Genomic DNA, 21,674 nt, shown 5'->3' on the forward strand with positions numbered 1-21,674 from the left:
AAATATTATCCAAAAATATCAAATCAATCCGAGTAATATTCTATGAGATATACCTTTTGGAAATACCGCCCATCAGGCCACGTCTGTATGAATGTAAAGCTTTAAACGCGTTTATCTCAAAACTCAATTTTTCAAATCGGTGGACACAATATCTTAGTGTGTAAGTTATGAAACGATTTTTTACAAATTTTGCCCACACCTTAGGAATTACATTATCTAGTTAATGAGCGAAGGATTTTTTTATGTTTATTACAACTATTTTTTTTATCCAATATATGCCGACAATGTGACCAAAAAAGTGAGTTTTTTGGTTAAAATTCTTTAAAACATTCCAATTTCAATTTTTTCTTTTTTCCTTCGTTCATTAACTAGATTTATCCATATACTATCGAACAAGTTTTGGTTTATTGTTTTTAGATGTGGAAATCATGAGTTATGATGTTCACCGCAAGATTTTTTTTGGACACACTATGGGAGATGAGGTGTCAATGGCTGAGTTTTCGGAAATTGTAAATAAAAATTTCACAAAATTTAAAAATTTATCAAAATATCATGTGTCTTTAATACGCTGAATTGCTTAAGTAAAATATATGATTGTGTATATTGAAAAAATAAATTGTAAAAATACTCTTGGTTTTAGCCTCTGAAACCCACCTAACACCTTTCGTTTTGCTATTGCCTTTCATTGGGCAGGCGCTGCAATAATTTATTAGGGCTACAACTTTGCTTCTGCCGTTTTTTTTGTAAATTTAAGGCTTTGTTGTATAAAAACGGTTACAAAAATGTTATTCAAAATATTGGCCGTCGCTAGCTACTGAAGTGCTCGTTAGTTAGACCGTGTGCCATCGATCGGAACAAGTAGTAGTCAGATGGAGCAACGTCTGGAGAATACGACGGGTGGGGTAAGATCTCCCATTTCAGCGTCTCCAAATATTTTTTGACCACCTTTGCGACGAGAGGCCGAGCATTGTCATGCTGGAGAATGACTTTATCGTGTCTTTCCTCGTACTGTGGCCGTTTTTCTTTTAGTGCTCGGCTCAAACGCATCAATTGCTTTCGGTATCGATCTCCTTCCTTTCAGTCGAGTAATGCTTGCAATTCAGCATCTTTGAAAATCTTCGACCGGTCTACGACTTCATAATCACCATTCTTAAAGCGTTGAAACCATTCGCGATATGTTCTTTCACTTAGGACAGCCTCACCGTACGTATCCGAAAGCATTCGATGAGCCTCAACCGCACTTTTCTTTGAATTAAAAAAGAAGCAAAATTTCCCGCAAATGTCGAGAATTCGGCTCAAAAAGTGACATTTTCAGTTGAGTAAAAGTTTGGGATGCAAACAGATTCCTACAAATATTTTGTTGGGTTAATGTTGACACAAATGTCTAAGATCGATATAAAACGTTTTAATCGTTTTAATCGACCAGTGCTTGACCCTAGAGACATCTATTGGAAAACGGCGGAAGCAAAGTTGTAGACCTACAATGAAATTTATTTACAGAGCAAAATTACTAAATTTTCAATTCATTGAAAGCTTCTATTCGACTAGTCGCTGAATGGCATCTTATTACAAATTCTGCAAATTCTCAAGTACAGAAGAGTATCCATATAACAAAATTGTCCTAATTAAATTTATGATATAGTATCGATAGTCTCTAATCAGAAAAAAATCCGGGTTCGTTCCGGTTACGTAAATTCAATTGTCGCTTCTATCCGTATCGTCCATTTGTATGCGTTCTATCTCGTTTTTCACCTTAAATTGACAACAAAAAAATAATTAATACCAGCAGTTATCATAACAATATTACAAACATTCACCTTAAATAATTATAAAATTAACATTTTCCCTTTCCAATATTTGCTTACTAATTCCCTTATTATACAAATCGTCAACGAAATTACTGGCAAAAAAAAGTGAAATTAAAAATATGATTTTTTTATTTTTAATTCTTTTCTTTTTTTCTTTTCTTATTATTTTTTATTTTGCATTTTTATTTTTATTATTTTTGGCATCGTAACATAAACAACTTTTTATTTCGCTCTGAATTTATTTATCAAAACTTTGACCACCATATGCAAAATAAAGGAAGCAAAAAAATCGGTTCAATTCTAACTGTGCCGTTATAAATTTAATCAGTTCACCTACTTTCGGCGCTCATAAAATGTCAATTTCTGGCACATTATGGTTAGCGCCTGCCAACGAAAAGCTAATTAACTATCAGCTGCGTCACATTTTGAAAGCGTTACAACAACAGCAACAATAACAACAAGCAACACACGCGTCTATATTAGGTGAGATTATGTAAATAATCCAATTAAGTGTGTGTGCGCTCGTGCTGATTGCACAGGCGGCAAGTTTAGAAGAAAGCTGAAATTCACCTAATTTTAGTTTAGAAATACAAACAAACAAAAAAACAACAGCAAAAACAATTAGCTGTGTGGCTACAAAAGACTTCCTTTGTGCGCTGCGCGAAACCGCAACGCCTCAGCAGGTGACGTCTATCATAACGGGTGATTTTTTTGAGGTTAGGATTTTCATGCATTAGTATTTGACAGATCACGTGGGATTTCAGACATGGTGTCAAAGAGAAAGATGCTCAGTATGCTTTGACATTTCATCATGAATAGACTTACTAACGAGCAACGCTTGCAAATCATTGAATTTTATTACCAAAATCAGTGTTCGGTTCGAAATGTGAAATCCGCTTTTTTATCGACAAATTTTGTTCAGCGATGAGGCTCATTTCTGGTTGAATGGCTACGTAAATAAGCAAAATTGCCGCATTTGGGGTGAAGAGCAACCAGAAGCCGTTCAAGAACTGCCCATGCATCCCGAAAAATGCACTGTTTGGTGTGGTTTGTACGCTGGTGGAATCATTGGACCGTATTTTTTCAAAGATGCTGTTGGACGCAACGTTACGGTGAATGGCGATCGCTATCGTTCGATGCTAACAAACTTTTTGTTGCCAAAAATGGAAGAACTGAACTTGGTTGACATGTGGTTTCAACAAGATGGCGCTACATGCCACACAGCTCGCGATTCTATGGCCATTTTGAGGGAAAACTTCGGAGAACAATTCATCTCAAGAAATGGACCCGTAAGTTGGCCACCAAGATCATGCGATTTAACGCCTTTAGACTATTTTTTGTGGGGCTACGTCAAGTCTAAAGTCTACAGAAATAAGCCAGCAACTATTCCAGCTTTGGAAGACAACATTTCCGAAGAAATTCGGGCTATTCCGGCCGAAATGCTCGAAAAAGTTGCCCAAAATTGGACTTTCCGAATGGACCACCTAAGACGCAGCCGCGGTCAACATTTAAATGAAATTATCTTCAAAAAGTAAATGTCATGAACCAATCTAACGTTTCAAATAAAGAACCGATGAGATTTTGCAAATTTTATGCGTTTTTTTTTTAAAAAGTTATCAAGCTCTTAAAAAATCACCCTTTATAACAAGTGACAATTCAATTTTTGCACGCAACGGTTTCTTTTTCTGCACTTCTACGATAATTACGCACCCACAGACACACACACGCACACACATTTGTAAACAAAAATTTTCAGTTGCTTGTATGGTTTTTGTTGTATTCATATCGCTTGCATTTCCAGCAATTTCTCCTTTGCACAGGGTGCTTCAACGCTTTCATACATGTGTTTGTTTATATTTATGTATGTATGTATGTATATGTGACTACTCATCTCACTTGTCATTTACGGCCTTGTCTGGTGGCTCTTTGTCTCTGGCTGCCAATCTGCGGCGCATGAATCACAGACAACTGTTTTGAATGACAAACGCATTCGCTTCTTGGCACTCCGACTAAGATTGTTGTGCCTTTACAGTTGCTACCTTTGTTGTTTTTGTTGTTGTCGCAGGCATGCACGCACGCACGCACGCTGAACAAAGCCAAGCTGGGCTTCGCTGTCAGTTGTTACTACAGCTACTTGGCATTTCATCGCATCGGCTATGAGTAACATTGATCTTGAATTGAACACTAACACTCCCACACAAACACACACACATGAAACTGCATGTAAATGTCATCATTAAGTATGTATGTGCTCATGTGATTGATGTCTGCCTGCAAATGCATTCTGTTACGATTTGCATAATAAAAGCAATTACTTGGAAAGTACTTTAGCTGACATTTACGATGCATCTTCGCTGTAAGCTTATCACTCGCTTTGTGTGCTGCGCTTCCGCCTGTTTTATGGGCGTTTCCAACGTATTGTTGTTGTTGTCAGTGACACATACAAATGCGATTTTGAATAAATACAGAATAGTTTGATCAATCAACTAAAGCAATTCTTGCATAATATTTTACTCATAAACAAAATTCAAATGTTTATATACATGTATGTATCTCCGCAACATGTTGCACAAGAATGGAATACACCTAATGACTGTTGGTGAAACTTACTGTGTAATTTTAATTAAATGTCGAGACGAATTTACTTTTTTATATATATTTTTTATGAATGTGGATTTGTGCATATCTGACCCTATATTTGAGTTTAGGTCTACAACTTTGCTTCTGCCGTTATTTTTTGTAAATTTAAGGCTTTTTTTGTATAAAAACGGTTACAAAAATGTTATTCAAAATATTGACCGTCGCTGGCTACTACTTAGACCATCTTTCTGGCAGCATGTGTATTCCGTGACGAAAGAACTCCTCCTCATTCGAGTCGATCCCAGTACTGAATAAGAACTGAAGAGCTCATTAGCTAGACCGTGTGCCATCGATCGAAACAAGTGTTAGTCAGATGGAGCAACGTCTGGAGAATACGGGTGGGTTAAGATCTCCCATTTCAGCGTCTTCAAAAATTTTTTGGCCACCTTTGCGACGTGAGGCCGAGCATTGTCATGCTGTGGAATGACTCTATCGTATCTTTCCTCGTACTGTGGCCGTTTTTCTTTTAGTGCTCGGCTCAAACGCATCAATTGCGTTCGGTATCGATCTCCTGTGATGGTTTCAGTCGAGTAATGCTTCCAATTCAGCATCTTCAAAACTGTTCTACCTTCCACTACCATGCCGGTCTTCGACTTCATAATCACCATTCTTTAAACGTTGAAACCATTCGCGATATGTTCTTTCATTTAGGACAGCCTCACCGTACGTATGCGAAAGCATTCGATGATCCTCAGCCGCACTTTTCTTGGAATTAAAAAAGAAAAGCAAAATTTCCCGCAAATGTCGAGAATTCGTCTCAAAAAGTGACATTTTCAGTTGAGAATAAGTTTGGGATGCAAACAGATTCCTACAAATATTTTGTTGGGTTAATATTGACACAAATGTCCAAGATCGATATAAAACGATTTAATCGACCAGTGTAGAGCAATATATTACATGTGTTCAAAATTATAATAGTGCTAAGAAGTCAATATTTGAATTTCTTATAAAAGTTTATTAATTTTTTTTTTGTATTGAAATTGAGTACTATCATAACAGAAACACTAATGTTACATATATGAAAACATTATATGCGTATATTAAACCGCAAAATTTTTCAATAACGATAATAAAACTGAAAATAGCTCGAAAATTCGTTGTTCAAAAAAAGTTGTATTTCCTGTCTGGTTTAAAAAAGTATCTGAAACATATGCTAATTTTATAAATTATAGATACAAAGAAATGGGGTTTAGTACTTGGTCAAAAAGGACCTATTATCCTACTACTATTATAATATAAACAGGAATAATAAATAAACTCAACACAAACTACTGTGCCGATTTCAAAAATTCTCTCACCATTGGAAAACTACATTCACCCCGAGTAACATAGGCTATATTTATTGCTAGAATCTCAACTTTCTGGAAATAGTTCCCAGGTGTGGGTATCAAAAAGACTCCGTGATGGAGAATCTTAATTTGAAACTGAAAATCATCTTGCAAGTCACGCCTTTTCTTCTCTTCGCATCGCAATCGCGTGCCAGAGAGTCCAGTAACGAGCGTTCGCAACTGCTTGCTGAAAACCAAAACATTCCAAGTACGCGCTTGAGAGTCGAGTACGGAGCGTGTGCAGTGACTTAAAGAACAAAATATTAGAAATATACAAGCTCGCACTAGGGCGTCGAACTCTGAGCATTCCCAACGCCTTCATATTCAGAGAGAAAGTCGTTTTAATGTTCGAATTTTCCTCATTTAACTTTATTAAAATGAACCCACGTAAGAAACGGTAAAGTACATACATATGTATGGGAGAGTGTGTATAAGTGTGTAAAAACTTATAACTTTTGAAACATTTGTATAAACCCGTGCGAACCCGGAGCGGACTCCTAGTATTATATAAAACTGCCTTACCGGGACGCGGCATAGAGTTGACTAGACCTTCATAACGGATTTTTGGTATTTCTTGCCAAGAATTCTTCACTATTACCCAAAGTTCGCGATTATTGCTTTTCTGAATATCACCCCATAGGTTATCTATAGAATTGAGGTCGGACCATTGCGCAGGCCAAGGCATGACCTTAATCCCTTTGATGCGAACCACTCCTTGGCTAGCTGTATTTTTCGGGTTATTATCCAGCTGGAAAACCCATTTCAGAGGCATTTCGTTTTCAGTATTAGGTAACATTGTGCTATTCAAAATATCCACGTAAATATATTAATCCATGACAGCGTAGATACGATATATAGGCCCAGCACCATAAAAATAAAATATAAGCCCAAATTAATATTTTTGACTCTCCATGTTTTACCGTTATCGTAGTGTGTCTAGGGTGGTATTCAGTCTTCGGTGGACGATGCACATACTGTCGTGAACCTGTGCCTCCAAAAAAATGCCTCTTTTCCAATTTCAGTGATAGGACTCTAACACAAGCAGTATTATTATTTTGAACACAACTGTAAATTGGTATCTAAGTAGAAATTTGATTTGGATTTGAAGGATCTTAAGGAAACGAATACAGTTGAACTTCCCTAACTCGAATCACCATAGTCCACAAAAAACTTCGAGTTTTACAGACTTCTGAGTTACGGAAGGTAATCTATATGAAATTTGAGATCTATTGCCAATTGAAGAGTTTGAGTTATGGAGAAATTCGAGTTATGGAAGTTCAACTGTATTCATTTCCTTAAGATCCTTCAAATCCAAATCCATAAGAGTTCATATTTATAATGAAATGATCCATGGTGTGCATTTCCTTTGTTTGAATTTAATTTCAAATTTACTCGGTTATTTTATCCTCTACTTTGGAGTGAGAAGTGAGCTTCCATAAAAATACAACTTTGAAATTTTTCAGTTGTTTCGAGCTATCAATTTCTTGGGTTGACTGTATCCAAAACTCCTGAAAAATTTGGAAACCTTTAAAGTTTCAAGCTACATACCCACTTCACTGCCCCGCAATTTCTCATTCGAAATATGAAATAAAACAAAATGGCTGTTTCATTTAAATTCCAACTATCATTTTTATTGATAACATTTTTAATTTCAATTTACAATAATCATTTTGTCGTTTCATATTCATTATATATGTATATGTATGTATGTATTTGTATGATATAGTATATCGATTGTGTTGGTTTTCTGAGCTCTTTTAAATAGCTAATTTATGATTTAATTTAATTTATGTATTTGTAGTTGTAATTGCATGTTATTTTATATGTATATGTCGCATGTTTGCATATTATATATGTATTTATGTATATGTAGTTTATTTATTTTTATTTATTTATTTATATATATATATGTATATATTCTATGTATAATTCTAAGTATTTTGCATGCGTGTGTGGGCATTATATGTACGTTTGTATGTGTGTGTATAACATTTTTATGATATTTCAGTGATTATTTGATATTACAATTATGACATTATATGATACAGCATACGCTCAGCTAGTTTTTTCCTGTATTTTTACTCTCTGCTTATCGCTTTACGTTTTGATTAACACGCTTCCATTGACTGCTTTTATTTATTATTTTTTTTTCGTTTTGCAAATTCTGCAAGTTTAACTTTCAACAATTATAGTTTAACGATTTTTTTCTCAGATATATATATATATATTTAAAATTATATATACAAAAAAATATATAATGCTCTTGGATTATATGCTTAATTATGTTTTGTATATTTTAACGAATATGCCTGTGACTATATATAAATATATTAATTAAAAACTAAATTTAAAAAACTTAAAACAATTAAACAAATATTAAAATTTAATTAACTTAAATTTTAAATTTAATAGAATTTTATGATTAATTGAAACAATCTATATTATCATAAACTCAATTATTACAATTTAATTAAAAAACTCAAATTTTGTATTCTTGCTTGAAACAATTTAAAATGTCTTAGCATAATTTAATATGTTTTAGAAAAAAAAAAATTAAATACAATTTTTTATTTTTTAATTTTGACGCTAAATTTCAATTAAAAAATTAAATAAGTTCTGCTAAATTTATTTAATTTTCAAACGTATGGGTACTTTCGATAACTAGTTTGATTCAATTTTTAATTTTTTATTTTTTTTTATTATATTTTTATTGCTGTTTTTACATTTTTATTTTTATTTCATTTGTAGAATATTTATTTATTTAATTTGTTATTCGCTTAAGCTTAAAAAATGATTTTGAATGATTATTTAAATTCATAAAAAAGAAAATATTTATTATACCTTTAAATTAGCAGCACCGCTAAATTATTTTTCCATATTAAATTAGCTAGTATGGAGAAATTCATATATTCATGTATGTATGTATAATATGCATAACAAGTATGTAATTGTATTAACTATTAACCTAAAATAATGAAATCTTCCAACTTTTATGAAATAAAAATTAAATTTATATTTTTAAAATATTATTTAATTGCAATTTAACACATATTTATATATTTTTTTTGCATTTTTTAAACTAAAAATTAAATATTAAATTTTTATATAAAATAATTAAAAAGAAAACAGTAATAATAATAAAATAATTCGCAATTGACATTTGTACATATGAACATATAACAGAATATACACTAATTTGAACAAACGTTTGTAAATGTATTTTTATATGAAAATTAAATACAAAATTAACTAAATTATATATTTTTAAGGTATTATATTTTTATTATTTTTTTTTTTATTAAAAAAAAATTATTTCCCTTATATATGTGTATATGCTAAATCCACTAATAAGTCAATATTCAAAATCGTTGTTTGAAACAGAATTTTTATAATATTAAAATGTATTCAATATACATATTGATATAGATTATATATTGAAAAAAGAACTATTTATTACATATGTACAACTTTACATATGATTTAGAGTAAATTCTATATAAATAGAAACTCCGCTGAAGAGCTTCGAACAACGGAAGTGAAGTTGCCATTCACCAAGTTCATACATTTTGGTTAACCATTTATAAATTTAAGAAAACAAATTTTGAAAATATTTTTTAAAATATACATAATTTTTTTAAATATATTTTTTAAAATTAAAAATTAATTTGAAATTATTTTTTTAAGTTTATTCTAAAAAAATTACCGCAAAATATTCTAAATTATATATAATTAGCAATATTTTTAAATTAATTTCATAAATAATTTTTCAAAAAAATGTTTTTCTTCTTTCCTGTGTAGTTAAATTTACTCTTTAATCGATATCTTCATGTATGCTATTTTTGATATTATTTACTTTTCTAATTGCCTGTCTTTATTTAAAATGACCTTATTTTGTTTTTCGTTTCAATTTCATTTACTCTTTGCTGCTCATATTTGTTGTATGCTAATTGACCTAAAATTGTCGATTTTCCTTGTATTTATGTGCTTGCTGCTAATTGTTATTATGTAAATTAAATACATACACATTTTTATATACAATTTGCTGCCTTATTTGCTTTAATCGATTTTTGAAATAATTAATTTTAATTCAAACTCAATGCCGGATTTTCATGCAATCAAGTAATTGTGACGTTGGTTTTATAACGTTTTAAATTTTATATTTTTATGTATAGAGAGCATTACTAGAATTTTATAATCGAATACCTCTTAAAATTTTTTGAAAAAAAAAAAATATTAAAAAATATTGTAATTTAAGAAATGTTTGACAATTATAGAGCAGTATTAGGTAGCTTAGAGATTTAGAGCGTTTGTAGTTTAAGCTGTCTCGCAATATATTTTTAAATATTATTTTTTTATTAGTTAGATCGAATGAAAAAAACTTTGAAATCTAACTATCCTTCTCTTCCTTTAAAATTATTATCCATTTCGTATGACCCTGTACTGTGAGAAATGCGTTAGTTAATTGTTCTAGCTGTTGATTATAACTGTATAATAAATGCAGCAACAACAACTAATATTATTAATAAATAAACAAGTTTGTTCAATTGCGTTAAGGCTAATTTTTTATTGCCTACCCGCAGGCGCAAATGGTTGACAAAATGATGTGGATGTTGAATAATTGAAGAATTGAATAAATGCATTTGCTTTTGCTCTTAATTGCACACAGTTTCATATAATTACAAGTATATTCAGCAGTTGTTTGTAAATTAAAATATTTCAGTTGTTTTTGTATTTTATTTATTTTTGTTTGTTTGTTTTTGTAATGTATAGTTATATATAGTTCATATAATTTTTAATAATTTATTTTAATTTTTAGTGTTTCTAAATCTAGCAATTTTTTTATGCATTTCAACAAGGACTTCAACAATGTTGTTGTTGCGCGCTGCAACACTGCCTATGTAACAGTATAACACTTGCTTGCAGTACAACAAACACATTACACATATGTATGTATATCGTAATTTATTTTTAGTTTTTTTCAATTTAATTTTGCTTGCATTTTTCAACTATCAATCTCTACTACAGTCATATTTCATTTTTTATATACATATACATATATAGCATAAATTCATCTAATTATTTAGAGTTATTTTTCGTTTTAATTTTGATATGTGGCCTAATTCGTTAATAATTCCTGTTCTAATTCCATTTTCATTAATTGAACAAATTGCAACAAGATTTGCTTTGAAAGCAAAAAAAAAATAATAATTTTTTTCTTAGGAAAAAACAACAAATTTATGCACTCTTAGTAACCTCTTCCACAGCTTAATTCCACGCTTACATTCAAGCACCGCGCGCTGTCTCGCTCAGAATGTGCGTAAGTTTACCGTTCAATTTATAGCACTATTTGCCGTTAGTCAGTTAGTGTCGCTTGTAGTTTTTGTATTTTCATCCACCCTTTTTAGTTAGTTTCGTCGCGCTGTAATATTTAGTTGATATTTGTTTTTTAGTTAATTGTTCTTTCTTATAGTCTTTTAAATTTGCTTTACAATTCAGTCGTTTAAGTTTTGCAGCTAAGCAAAAATGATTTAGTTATTTGGTAATAGTTTTCAAAGTTTTGCGGCTGTTTTACATTCATATTGATTATGCTTAAAATTTGTAATTTTTAAGTTAGTCAGTTTTAACACACACACAACAAATGACAACAACAACTTTAAACGTTATTTTTTCTCCTATACACATATATTGTTTTTGTTGTTGTTTTTTTTTCTATATACCAGCTAAGTTCAAATAACTTGCTTAATTAACTACCAATATTGACTTGGCCACTTTTCAATTTGCAACTTGCCTCAGCCTCATCATAAACTTTCAACATTTCTCTAACTTTTTGTTGTCACATAAAATTGTTGTTGTATTTATTCTATTTAATTTTTTTACTTGTTTGTTTATTTAAGATAAATGCAACGGTTTTGTATTCGAGTTTATTTAGCTTATTGTTTTCTTCGACATTAATTGTAATTATTTTAGCGTTTTTGTTGCTTTTGTTGTAGTTTGGTGTACATCATAATTAATGTTAGTTGGTGCTCTCATTCAGTGACTATTTATGCTTTTTAGTTAAAATATTTCTATTTTCATTAAACTAGTTAGTATTCTTGTGTATGTATGTGTTGGTGTATTGTGCTCTTATCCACTTCGCTGCGCATTTACTGCTCGCCAGTGTAACTGCTGCTCTATTAGATACATTCCAAGTTTTTATTAGTTTTTAATGTTATTATTGTTGGTGTTGTTGTTGTTTGTTTGTGCTTCTGTAATTCAACTAAAGTAATTATCGCGTTGTTGATAAATCGGCAGTGGTTCGCTTGGTGATTCGGAACTTCGCTCGTCATTGCCCGTTGGCGACTGGTCGTCTTCGTCGTTATTCACTTTGGCCATGGCTTTTTCTGTTGGCAAATGAAAATCAGCAGAAGGGAAATTAATTAGTTTAATTTTTAAAACAATTTGCAAAATTATGTCCTTGAGTTGTATAGGTAGAAGTGGCAGCTGTCCATACTTACGAGTAAATACGGAGTTACCATTTTTGAAAAATATTTTTTTTTGATTTTTAGTACTTAATAAATATGATAAAAATTTTATATTTGGTTATAAAAGGTTTGCTTATAAAGTATTTAAGTTTTTTATCTTTCAAAATTTGTAATTTAATTTTCTGTTATTTGAGGAAAAAACTTTTATTTTCTTAAAAATTTAAAATTTCTATTTTTTTTTCATTCTATACTTGTAATTTGACTATTCAATACCCATATCTCATTACAAAATTGCTATTAATATTTTAAGAAAACTCAGCTCAATTCGTGCTTTACAGGCTTCAAAAAATCGATTTTTTTGTTTTGTTTTAAATCTCTTTCAAAACTATCCAAGAATATGTCTTTAAAATTCCAGATGTCAATTCGACATATTTTCGAAGCTAGAGCAGTTTTATTGGCCGAGCGTCGAGCAGGTGCGAATGCTCAGGCAGACCTTTAAAGCGCGTTTTCTAGAGTTTTCATCTTCACAAGTTTTAGAAAACGGTGCCGGCGATAGCAAAAAAGAATACATGTCCGATCGAAAAAAACCAAAGTGATCTAGCTTCAGTATTAAATCATATTTTATTATAGTTGGACAAAAGTATTATTTAAACTACTTGTTTTGCAACTTAAAGTCAATTTTTTTCCTAAAAAAGTGAATTTTTTTTCAAACTTAGAAAAACTTTGTAATTTTATAACTTCTTCGGTATTTTTTTAGTTCCTAAAGAAAAGAAACTCATAAAAATTAAAAAAAAAAAATTGGTTCGACGGTTTTAGATGCATCGCACGACGTCCATCACCGGCACCGATTTACAAGTGCAGACTCCAGGCGCTCCAGAAAAATACTTTGAAAAAATTTCAATATATTTTATTAATAAATATTGTTTTTTAAACCTTAAATATAGTACACTATCGTCTTAAAATTCCGTTTACCGCAATAATTTCCTTCCCTTTCAAAAAAAAATTGCTAAAAAACGCTTTTTTCGGCTTTTAAAGCAGACTACTGCCTTAAATGTGATACAGTTTGTGGAAAAAATATAAATTTCTTTTGGCAAAAATTTCGGATTAAAATTTCTTGTGCTATTTTCTTATTCAGGGCGATACGGTCCAATAACAAAAAAATTTAGCTTACATTGCGGCACGAGAAGAGAAAGATACTTGAAGCTTTCCTAGGTGTGTTGTAATTACTGATTTCAATCACATCAACTTTTGAGACAAATAATATATTTTTATTTTTTATTATTACGATTTTCATTTTCAATTATATTGAAAATATTTCTGAACCTACGTAATTTTTGCTAAAGCCTTTCATTTAAGGGGTTGGCAGTCAGGATTTACAAAAAATCATTTTTTTGTTTAATATAATATCTTAAAAAAATTCTCTGAACTTTGAAGAAGATCCGATAATTACTTTTCGAGTTATTCGACAAATAGCAAAGAGCACTCGGGCACTCTAAAACGCTGGTGTGAAACTTTAAATGAGTTTTTCTCAAAACATTGTTTTTTGAACTGGTGTCGACTGTAACTCGAAACCGCTCAGTAGATTTTAATAAAATTTATATAGCACATAATAAACTCAGGCCTGTAGAAGTATTTTTTTCACAAATTTCAATTTTTTAAGACCAATTTTTCCAAAAATGTACAAAAAAAATTCCTGATGTCGCCATTGTTAATTTTTGAAAAAAAAGCTTCGATCCGACCCAGAATTATTTATTTATAAAACTAATTTTTCGTATCCGATTGATTTTAGATGAATCTCCAAGGACTGGGTCAACACAAACAACTATAACATTGTGTAATAATGCCATATTATTACTTTTGAAAAATAACATGATTTCGTTCCCTCAATATAACAATAGCGTATGTGCTCATACGCCATTATTTTTTATTGCATATTTAGAATCTCCATCATTGATTCTATGTCTGGTCAAAATTTCGTCAAATTCTACTTCCACAAAGTGGGTCAAAATGTCATTGGAAAAAATGGTGTATAATTTCATGTTCAAAAATTTCCTTCAACATATGATTTGACAAAAACTTTAAACTCGATTTTCTCAAAACCCAAAAAAAATTATACGCTATTCTTATATTGAGGGGACGATTTAATAGCAATACAAAATTACTGAAAATTCGAATTTTTTCGAGTCTCTAACTACCCCTAATCTCCAAAAGCTACTTTTTTTATAACTCGTTTATTTTATGAATTTGTAAGAGCAGCCACTTCTCAAAAATATTATCGCTGGTTATCTATTTTTCGGGTATACTCATATAATTATTCTAAGGTTAATTGAATTTTATTTGTTTAATTGAAAGCAGCATTTCAAAAACTTGGCAACTATTCAATATATTTAAAAATATTCTATAATTAATTAAAACGGTAGTCTCCCGTTTTACAGTTGCAAAAACAAAAATATTGCACAGTTTTAGGCGTTTTATCGCTCAAAGAGAAAATTTGGCCCTCATTTATTATATATTAACGGTATTCTACTTTAAAACCAGATATCAACTTCTATTCAACAATTTTTCATCTATCATTACTTCAAAGCAGTTAGCAACGTGGTGTTCTTAACTAGTGGTGTTTGTTACACTGGTGCGCTACATGCTGGCATAACTCGAGTGCTATTGCTTTTGTTCCTACTTTTTCGTTGGCTTGGTGACAAACACAAGTGCTAGCTGAGTGCTAAATGAGTGAGTTTGCAATAAATTTTGAGTTTTCCAAAAAAATTCTTAAACTTAAAAAATGTTTCAAATTTATATAAAAAATATTTACTACTATAAGTACTCGTACTATAACTGTTAAATATAATATGAGTATATATTATTAAATAATAAAAGCCTTTTAGTTTTTCATAATTGCCTACAAAAACAACAAATATATTAGAAAAATATAAATTCGAGCAAACAATCATTTCAAAAAACAAACGCTGCAAATTTCAAATCAATAACAATGACAAACGTAGTAGTAGTTAAAGTATTTAGTACTTAAGTAGTAGCGAGTAGCGCATAGCGAATAGTAGTGGTAAATGAGCAAACATTTATACAAACCTTTTTTGGGTGCGTTTTGATGTCACTGTGGTTGTACTTGTTGTTGTACTGGTTGTTGTTGTTGTTGTGGTAAATGTGGTACAATTTACTGTAGTTGTTGTTGTTTTTTTGGTACGTATCAAAATTGTTTGTTGTTGTTGTTGTACATAAATTTGTAGTTGTTTGAATATGTTTAATTGGCTTGCTTTAGTATTGTAAGTTAATTACATTGTTTTTTGTTTTAGTTTTTGTTGTTGCATTTGTTTTAGTATCTGAGGCAAACGATTCTGCGAGATATTCATGCGTTTATCTCTCAGCGGCATTTTTGTGTCATAGTACTCTCTCTCTGTTTTTTGCGGGCTGCACTTGCAATTATTATGCTGTATTTTCACTCATTCCTCTCATTTCAATTTATATATATATATGTACATATGTATGTTTATATGTAAACTATATATATATGTATGTGTGCGCATATAAGATTTATATGTGATATGGTCGGGTCAGATTTATATAGTATTATCTCGATCTATTTTTTTTTTTCGGGGCGCTTATATTTATTTGTATGTATGTATGAGTATGAGTTTATGGTTGTTGCTATGTATGTGTACACTAATGTATGTATATTTGCTGTATGTACATAATGTATTTAGACGACTTAGTCATCAAACAAAACAAGTCAAAGGTAACTTAAGTTTTTAAATAAAAATAAATCAAGGCACAAATTGGTTTTCATGTAAATAAATGCACAACAAAATGCGATTTTTCGCTTTATAAAATAAATATTTGTAAACGAAAATTATAAAACTAGCTTTTTTAGCAAATTATTATTATTGTTTTTGTTTTTTTCTTTTGTTTTGTTTTTTAACTTCGGGTACACACACACTCAAACAATTATTTAAAATGCGCAAACGCTTTCGCACAACACTCTATTTCAAATTGGTTTGGCTATTTGGGTTGCCTAAAAGTAAAGAAAAACAGAAAATGCAGCAAAAATATGATAAAAGTAAATAATAAATAAAATAATAAAAAAAATTGAGGTTAGTTTTTGCGGTTTCGAGTAGAGAATTTACTAAAAATATTCCCCAATTTAAATGAAATATTTATTAATTATTAATTTAAAATAATTTTTCATAGTTCCCCGATCACCTTTATTTCCAAATGCTAACAGATATAAAAGCGAAGGAAAAAAATTATTGAGAAATAAAAAGTTTATTACTATTAATAAAAAATAAAATAGAATGTCGATTTTAATTAGTTTTAAAAGTAAAGACCGACTCGATAAGAGAATCATAATAAGTATAAATAAAAAGCTTTGTTAGTACCTTATATACTTTACCAGAAACAATCATGATTTATGCATTTTGAGAAAACCCTGAGAAATATGAATCTTGATCTCATAACAGCCTTAAGAAACCGTCACCAATTTTAGATTATCATCCCACACTTAAAATAATGAAAATTAAAATTTTTAATGTATTTTTGGATTTTCTAATAATGAGCCTACTCTCATAGTTCGTTATAGATAACCTTTTTCAAGGCATTACACCACTATAGAGCCTCGAAAAATCACACGTGGCTTCGGGTGAAAAAAATACATATATACAATTTAAAAACGTATCGAACCAATAAATAATATTTGATTTTATTTTTAAGACCTTCAGATAGATAGCTTTTATGTGAAAAAAATATTTTCTGAAACTGATTCGTGGAAGATGTTCAATATGCAAGTATCAGAAAACGTTGCCTACATTTAGGGTATCCTCTTAATATTCAGCGTTGCGTTATACATTTTAAGAATAGATAACACGATATTTTATAATGCATTGATAAAATTTTATCTGAATATCAGCAATCCAACGATAGGTAAATTTGAAATAAGAAGGTTCTTGAGAAACTGTTTGTTTACTTACTGGATTTGTATACAAGGTTACTAGAGATCCGTAGGATAATTGAAAATTACAAATTCAAATTTCTACTGTTTAGGAAATGCATTTTCTAGCACTTTTTGCCCTTTATCCCAGTAATATCCTTTTTAAACTCGTTTCTGCTGGTTATTATATTTTTAAATACAATTCAGATTGTAAGTATTGAAAAGAAACAGAATGAAGAAGAAAATATTGAATGGGAAAAAATAAGAAATTTTTCTTTGTAAACTCTTTAGCAATTTAAAGAGTTTGTTTAAGGTTTTTGTTTTTGTATAGAAGACAAAATAGCCGCACAATAATTTGTTCTACCAAAGATTTCCTTGAATGAAAATTTAAAACTCATAAAAAATTATAGTAATTTTTCATTCATAATACACACCTTGTAAACCAAGAATCAAACGAGTAAAAGTACACATTTAACGCACACTTTATCATATAGAATTACACAGAGAAAGTAATGAACACGTAAAACCCTTTAATAAGACATAAAACGGTATATACAAACATTGAAGACACGCAGAAATTTTCAAAGACATCTTTTATTACATAAATATTTTATACAAGGAACAGAGTAAAAACTAAAGAATCAAAACAAAAGAATACAGTATATTTAAGAAATTTCGTTTGGTCGAATGTTTGTGGTGCAAAGTGAGAGCTTTGAGATGCTAGGATGGCTTTGCGACTACAATGGAATGATTGAAATGATTACCAAGTACTTGATTTTTTTTCTTTGGATGAAATGCTTATGCTTTATTCATAGAAGTGATACATACTAAGTAAATATGTACTATATAAGTATATATACATAATAGAGCATAGATTTAAAGGTGAAAGTGAGAGTGTGTGCATAACATGAGCATGGTGAGTATTTGAAGGTGAATGTGCTTAAGTTGAGTGATTTATGGTAATGAGCTAGGTGAGTTTGAGGTTCAGTATTCATATAACAAGTGAGCTATATTATAGTACAATGTGTGTCTGGGTGTTTGGAAATTTACAATTTTACAAATGTTTTTTTTTCTTTGTGTTTTTGGACATGGCTGTGAGATATCTACTGTTTGATATGATTACATGATTGCCGAAGTTGTACGAATACATATGTTTGTATGCATGGTACGTGTATAGTACTACTGTGGTGAGTTGAGATGCGCTACAAAGGCCAACGAAATGATGAAATGGGATGCCGAGCTGATGGATGGATGACATGTGATTGATTATGTGAGAGAGTTAAGTTTTCATAGAAAATTTCTTTTGCTTTATGCTAGTTAGTTATTGACGAAACGCTTATTATGCATATACATATGCACAAATGCATGTAAATGATATTCAATTATCATCTAGAAAATTAGTATGCGGAAAAGAAAAAAATATACAGATTTCAAGATTAGAACGAGAGCATATATAGCGGTTTTTGAGATACGAGAGTATGTTAAATTTAATTTTAATATTTTTTTTTTTTTCAAATAATAATGAGCGAATTTACAACAAACACATGAAGAACGCTTGCAATTTGTATGAAATAAATTTTGATAATAGAAAATAGTTAACATACTAGTAATAATGTTAATGTTAGTAACTAAAATAGGCATAAACATTTACAAAAACAACAAACATAATCATAAACGAAACATTTGAACAATTACGAATTGGTTAGTAGGAAAGTAATGCAAAATAGAAACTAGCAAAAATTTTAATTTTTTATTTTAAGTTTTTTGTTGAATGCAACTCAAAGTTACCGTTAACGCAAATAATTACACAAACAAGTACATAGAAGAAACCCAAATTTGAAACAAAATACTTTTACTTAACTATACCCACATGTAGCTAAAATATAAATGAGCGCATGGATTGGGCTTGAAATCTTCTATTTTTTTTTTTTTTTAATTCTAATTTCTCTCTTTTGGTTCACTTACCAGCTACGATTTTGCTCATTTGCATGACTTGTTGTGCCAATATTTGATTGAGTTGCAGTAAATGCTCGCGTTGTTTCTTTTCGGCGTTGATTTTGCTCGGCGGTAGGCTAACCGTTGTGTCCTGGGGCCATAGAGAAAAATATATTTTTTATAATAATTCTTCTAAATATAAAGTGTATGAGTACTTACGTTTGCGGAACTTATGGGCGCCTCAGCCAACATCTTTTTGATGGATTCAACCTTTTCTTGGCGACGCTTCTTTTCTTCGGGCGATAGCTCGGGTGTCTGGAAATTGATAAATTCTTTAATATTTCAGCAATACAAATTCAAACCTCGTTTTACAAAAAATACATATAATTTTTTAATAAACTTAAAAATATTTAAATATTTTAGAATCACTTACCTTTTCTGGTATATAGCGCTCTGGTATGACAATTTTATTTGGCGCCAACAACAAGTTATCGATTGTGTTCTCCGAGATCTTCTCGCCATGCCCCAAGGCGGAGCGTACAACATCTGGCGCATTCATGCGTGGACGCAACGCCAAATCCATGTCCAGATCGTCACGCGCACGCCAATTGGTGTTCTAAAATAAAATAATTTAATAAGAGAACAACTCTTTCAACGCAATCACACTCACATTGCGATTCATATCGTTCTCCGCCTGCACATTCTCCATCGCCTTCACATTGACATTATTGGGCGCCGTGTAGTGGCGTCGCTTCTCGCGTGGCACCGCGCGTCGATGTTTGTGTTGCGACGGCACTTTCTCCACGATCTTCTCCGTATTATCCTCTGAGGCGGAACCGGCTGAGAGCTCGTTCATGATTTGACGCGCAGCTTCGCTGTGGAATACCGGATCGGGACTGAGATCGGTGAGGCTCTTATTCAAACTCTGCACCGAGCCGGTCTTCTGACGCAACGCCAACTGTGAGGATTCTCGTGTGTGCCCATGATGATGCTGATGTTGCTGTTGTTGTTGCAGTTGTTTGGCGAAGTACGCATTGGCAAGTGGATTGAGGTGCTCACGTCGGTCAGCGTGGCTACCGTTTGCAACACCACCACCGTTAGCGCCATTGTTCAGCTGATAGCCAGCATAGTTGCTATTCTTGTCGTAGCTGCGGCTATAATAATCCTCCTGCTTGCTACTGCTGTGGTGTCCATTTTGCTTGCTACTATGCTTGCTGCTGTGGTGATGATGATGTCGCACTTTGCCGCTCGTGGGCGGTTCGTTGTAACTGCGTGGTAGCGATTTCGAACGTCCATTGCTTTGGTACTCGTTTGCCGTGCCGTTCATGTGCTGATAACCATTGCTGACGAGTCCATTGCTGCTCATCAGCTGTTGCTCTTCCTCCAGCACCTGATCGAGATTCTGCGTTGAGTTGCTAAGACCGTTGCGTTCGCTGCGATCGCGATGTCTACGCTCCGATTCACGCTTCACAATGCGCACCGTTTTGATCTCCTGTTTCTCTTGATTAGTTAGATTGGCAAACGGATTGGAGTCGAGGAAGCCATCGCTGTCCACGCCGCTTGTCTCTAAATTATCGCTAGCGTCATTGTAACGGTACGAGCCAGCGCTGACACCGCCGCTACCGGCCATCAAACGTTGCAGCTCATCGCCGTTATTGAAGTCACTCAGCTTAGTGTCCACATAGAGTGGTGTGGAGAGATTTAGTGTGGCATCATCGCTGAGTGTGTGCGAGATGCTATGCATCGAATCCAGATCGGTTTCCTGCCACGAGGCGGAGTTGGTACGTTTCTTCTGTGATATGTCTAGCGGCAAACCGTTTGCCATGTTCTCTTTATTGCCAATCTCCTGATAGAGGCGATTCGAGTTCTCCGTCAACTGGCGTACAGCCGAGCTCAATTCCTGTCGTTGTCGTTGCATGTCGCCCACGAGTGTTTGTACACGCTTCAGCTCGGACTCTAACATTGCGGTCGTGTTGCTAGCAAAGCTATCTGTGCCACCGACGCCATTTGTGAGCGCTCCTTGTGAGCCGCGTGCGCCACGCGAAGCCTGCAGTTTCTGTCGCAACACAATCAGCTCCTGTTCGAGACGCGCATTGCCGGCTACAGTTTGCTCTAATTTCTATGTGGAGTAAAGTTTTTAAAAAAGTTGTTTGTTTTGTTAGTAAAAAGAGAGTTTTGGAGATTGTTTATCATGCTGTTATGACATTTAAAGCACTAAAGCTTGAGCTTGTATGAATTGTTTAGTGAGTTGGCGCTTTAGATGTTAAGCCGTCTGCATTTTTGTGTTTTTGCTATAACTTTCAAAGGTGGACTTCTCGATAATTCAATTCCAAATTTGAGGTTCTTATTCTAGCTTATTGTTAGTTCCAAGCATTAAATGCCTATCAATATTCGCTGAGAGCAAGAGATTACGGAAATGTTTCTCAGAACCTGTCCCACATTCCCGTAAGATGTGATGCTGTGAGAAAAATTTTATTTGGAGGCGAATATTTTCTTCTCTAACCACGAAAAATCGAATTAGTTTTAGCTCAGATTTGGTAGATTCAGACAGATCGATAAAGGTGAT

At 32.0% G+C, this 21,674-nt stretch overlaps 2 protein-coding genes across 9 annotated transcripts in view; one reads left to right on the forward strand and one right to left on the reverse strand.

Annotated features, from left to right (window-relative positions):
- The window catches only part of LOC105218430 (tRNA:m(4)X modification enzyme TRM13 homolog), a 793,174-nt gene that overhangs the window by 677,925 nt on the left and 93,575 nt on the right, over positions 1–21,674 (forward strand). The window lies entirely within an intron of this gene.
- Positions 11,162–21,674, reverse strand: part of LOC105218112 (uncharacterized) — a 207,388-nt gene continuing 196,875 nt past the window's right edge. For 4 of the 6 annotated variants that reach the window (XM_054225258.1, XM_054225261.1, XM_029043971.2 and 1 more), the window contains 5 exons: positions 19,779–21,227; positions 19,542–19,724; positions 19,328–19,423; positions 19,139–19,259; positions 11,162–12,156 (listed from right to left, as the gene is read on the reverse strand). In XM_054225258.1, coding sequence (XP_054081233.1) covers positions 12,029–12,156; positions 19,139–19,259; positions 19,328–19,423; positions 19,542–19,724; positions 19,779–21,227 — 1,977 coding nt within the window. In that variant the 3' untranslated portion in view covers positions 11,162–12,028. Of the gene's footprint in view, positions 12,157–15,448; positions 16,262–16,960; positions 18,563–19,138; positions 19,260–19,327; positions 19,424–19,541; positions 19,725–19,778; positions 21,228–21,674 lie in introns of those variants that run through there. The other 2 variants (XM_054225259.1, XM_054225260.1) reach the window with 2 other exon arrangements.

The sequence above is a fragment of the Zeugodacus cucurbitae genome, chromosome 2, assembly GCF_028554725.1.
Source record: "Zeugodacus cucurbitae isolate PBARC_wt_2022May chromosome 2, idZeuCucr1.2, whole genome shotgun sequence".
Taxonomy (NCBI): domain Eukaryota; kingdom Metazoa; phylum Arthropoda; class Insecta; order Diptera; family Tephritidae; genus Zeugodacus; species Zeugodacus cucurbitae.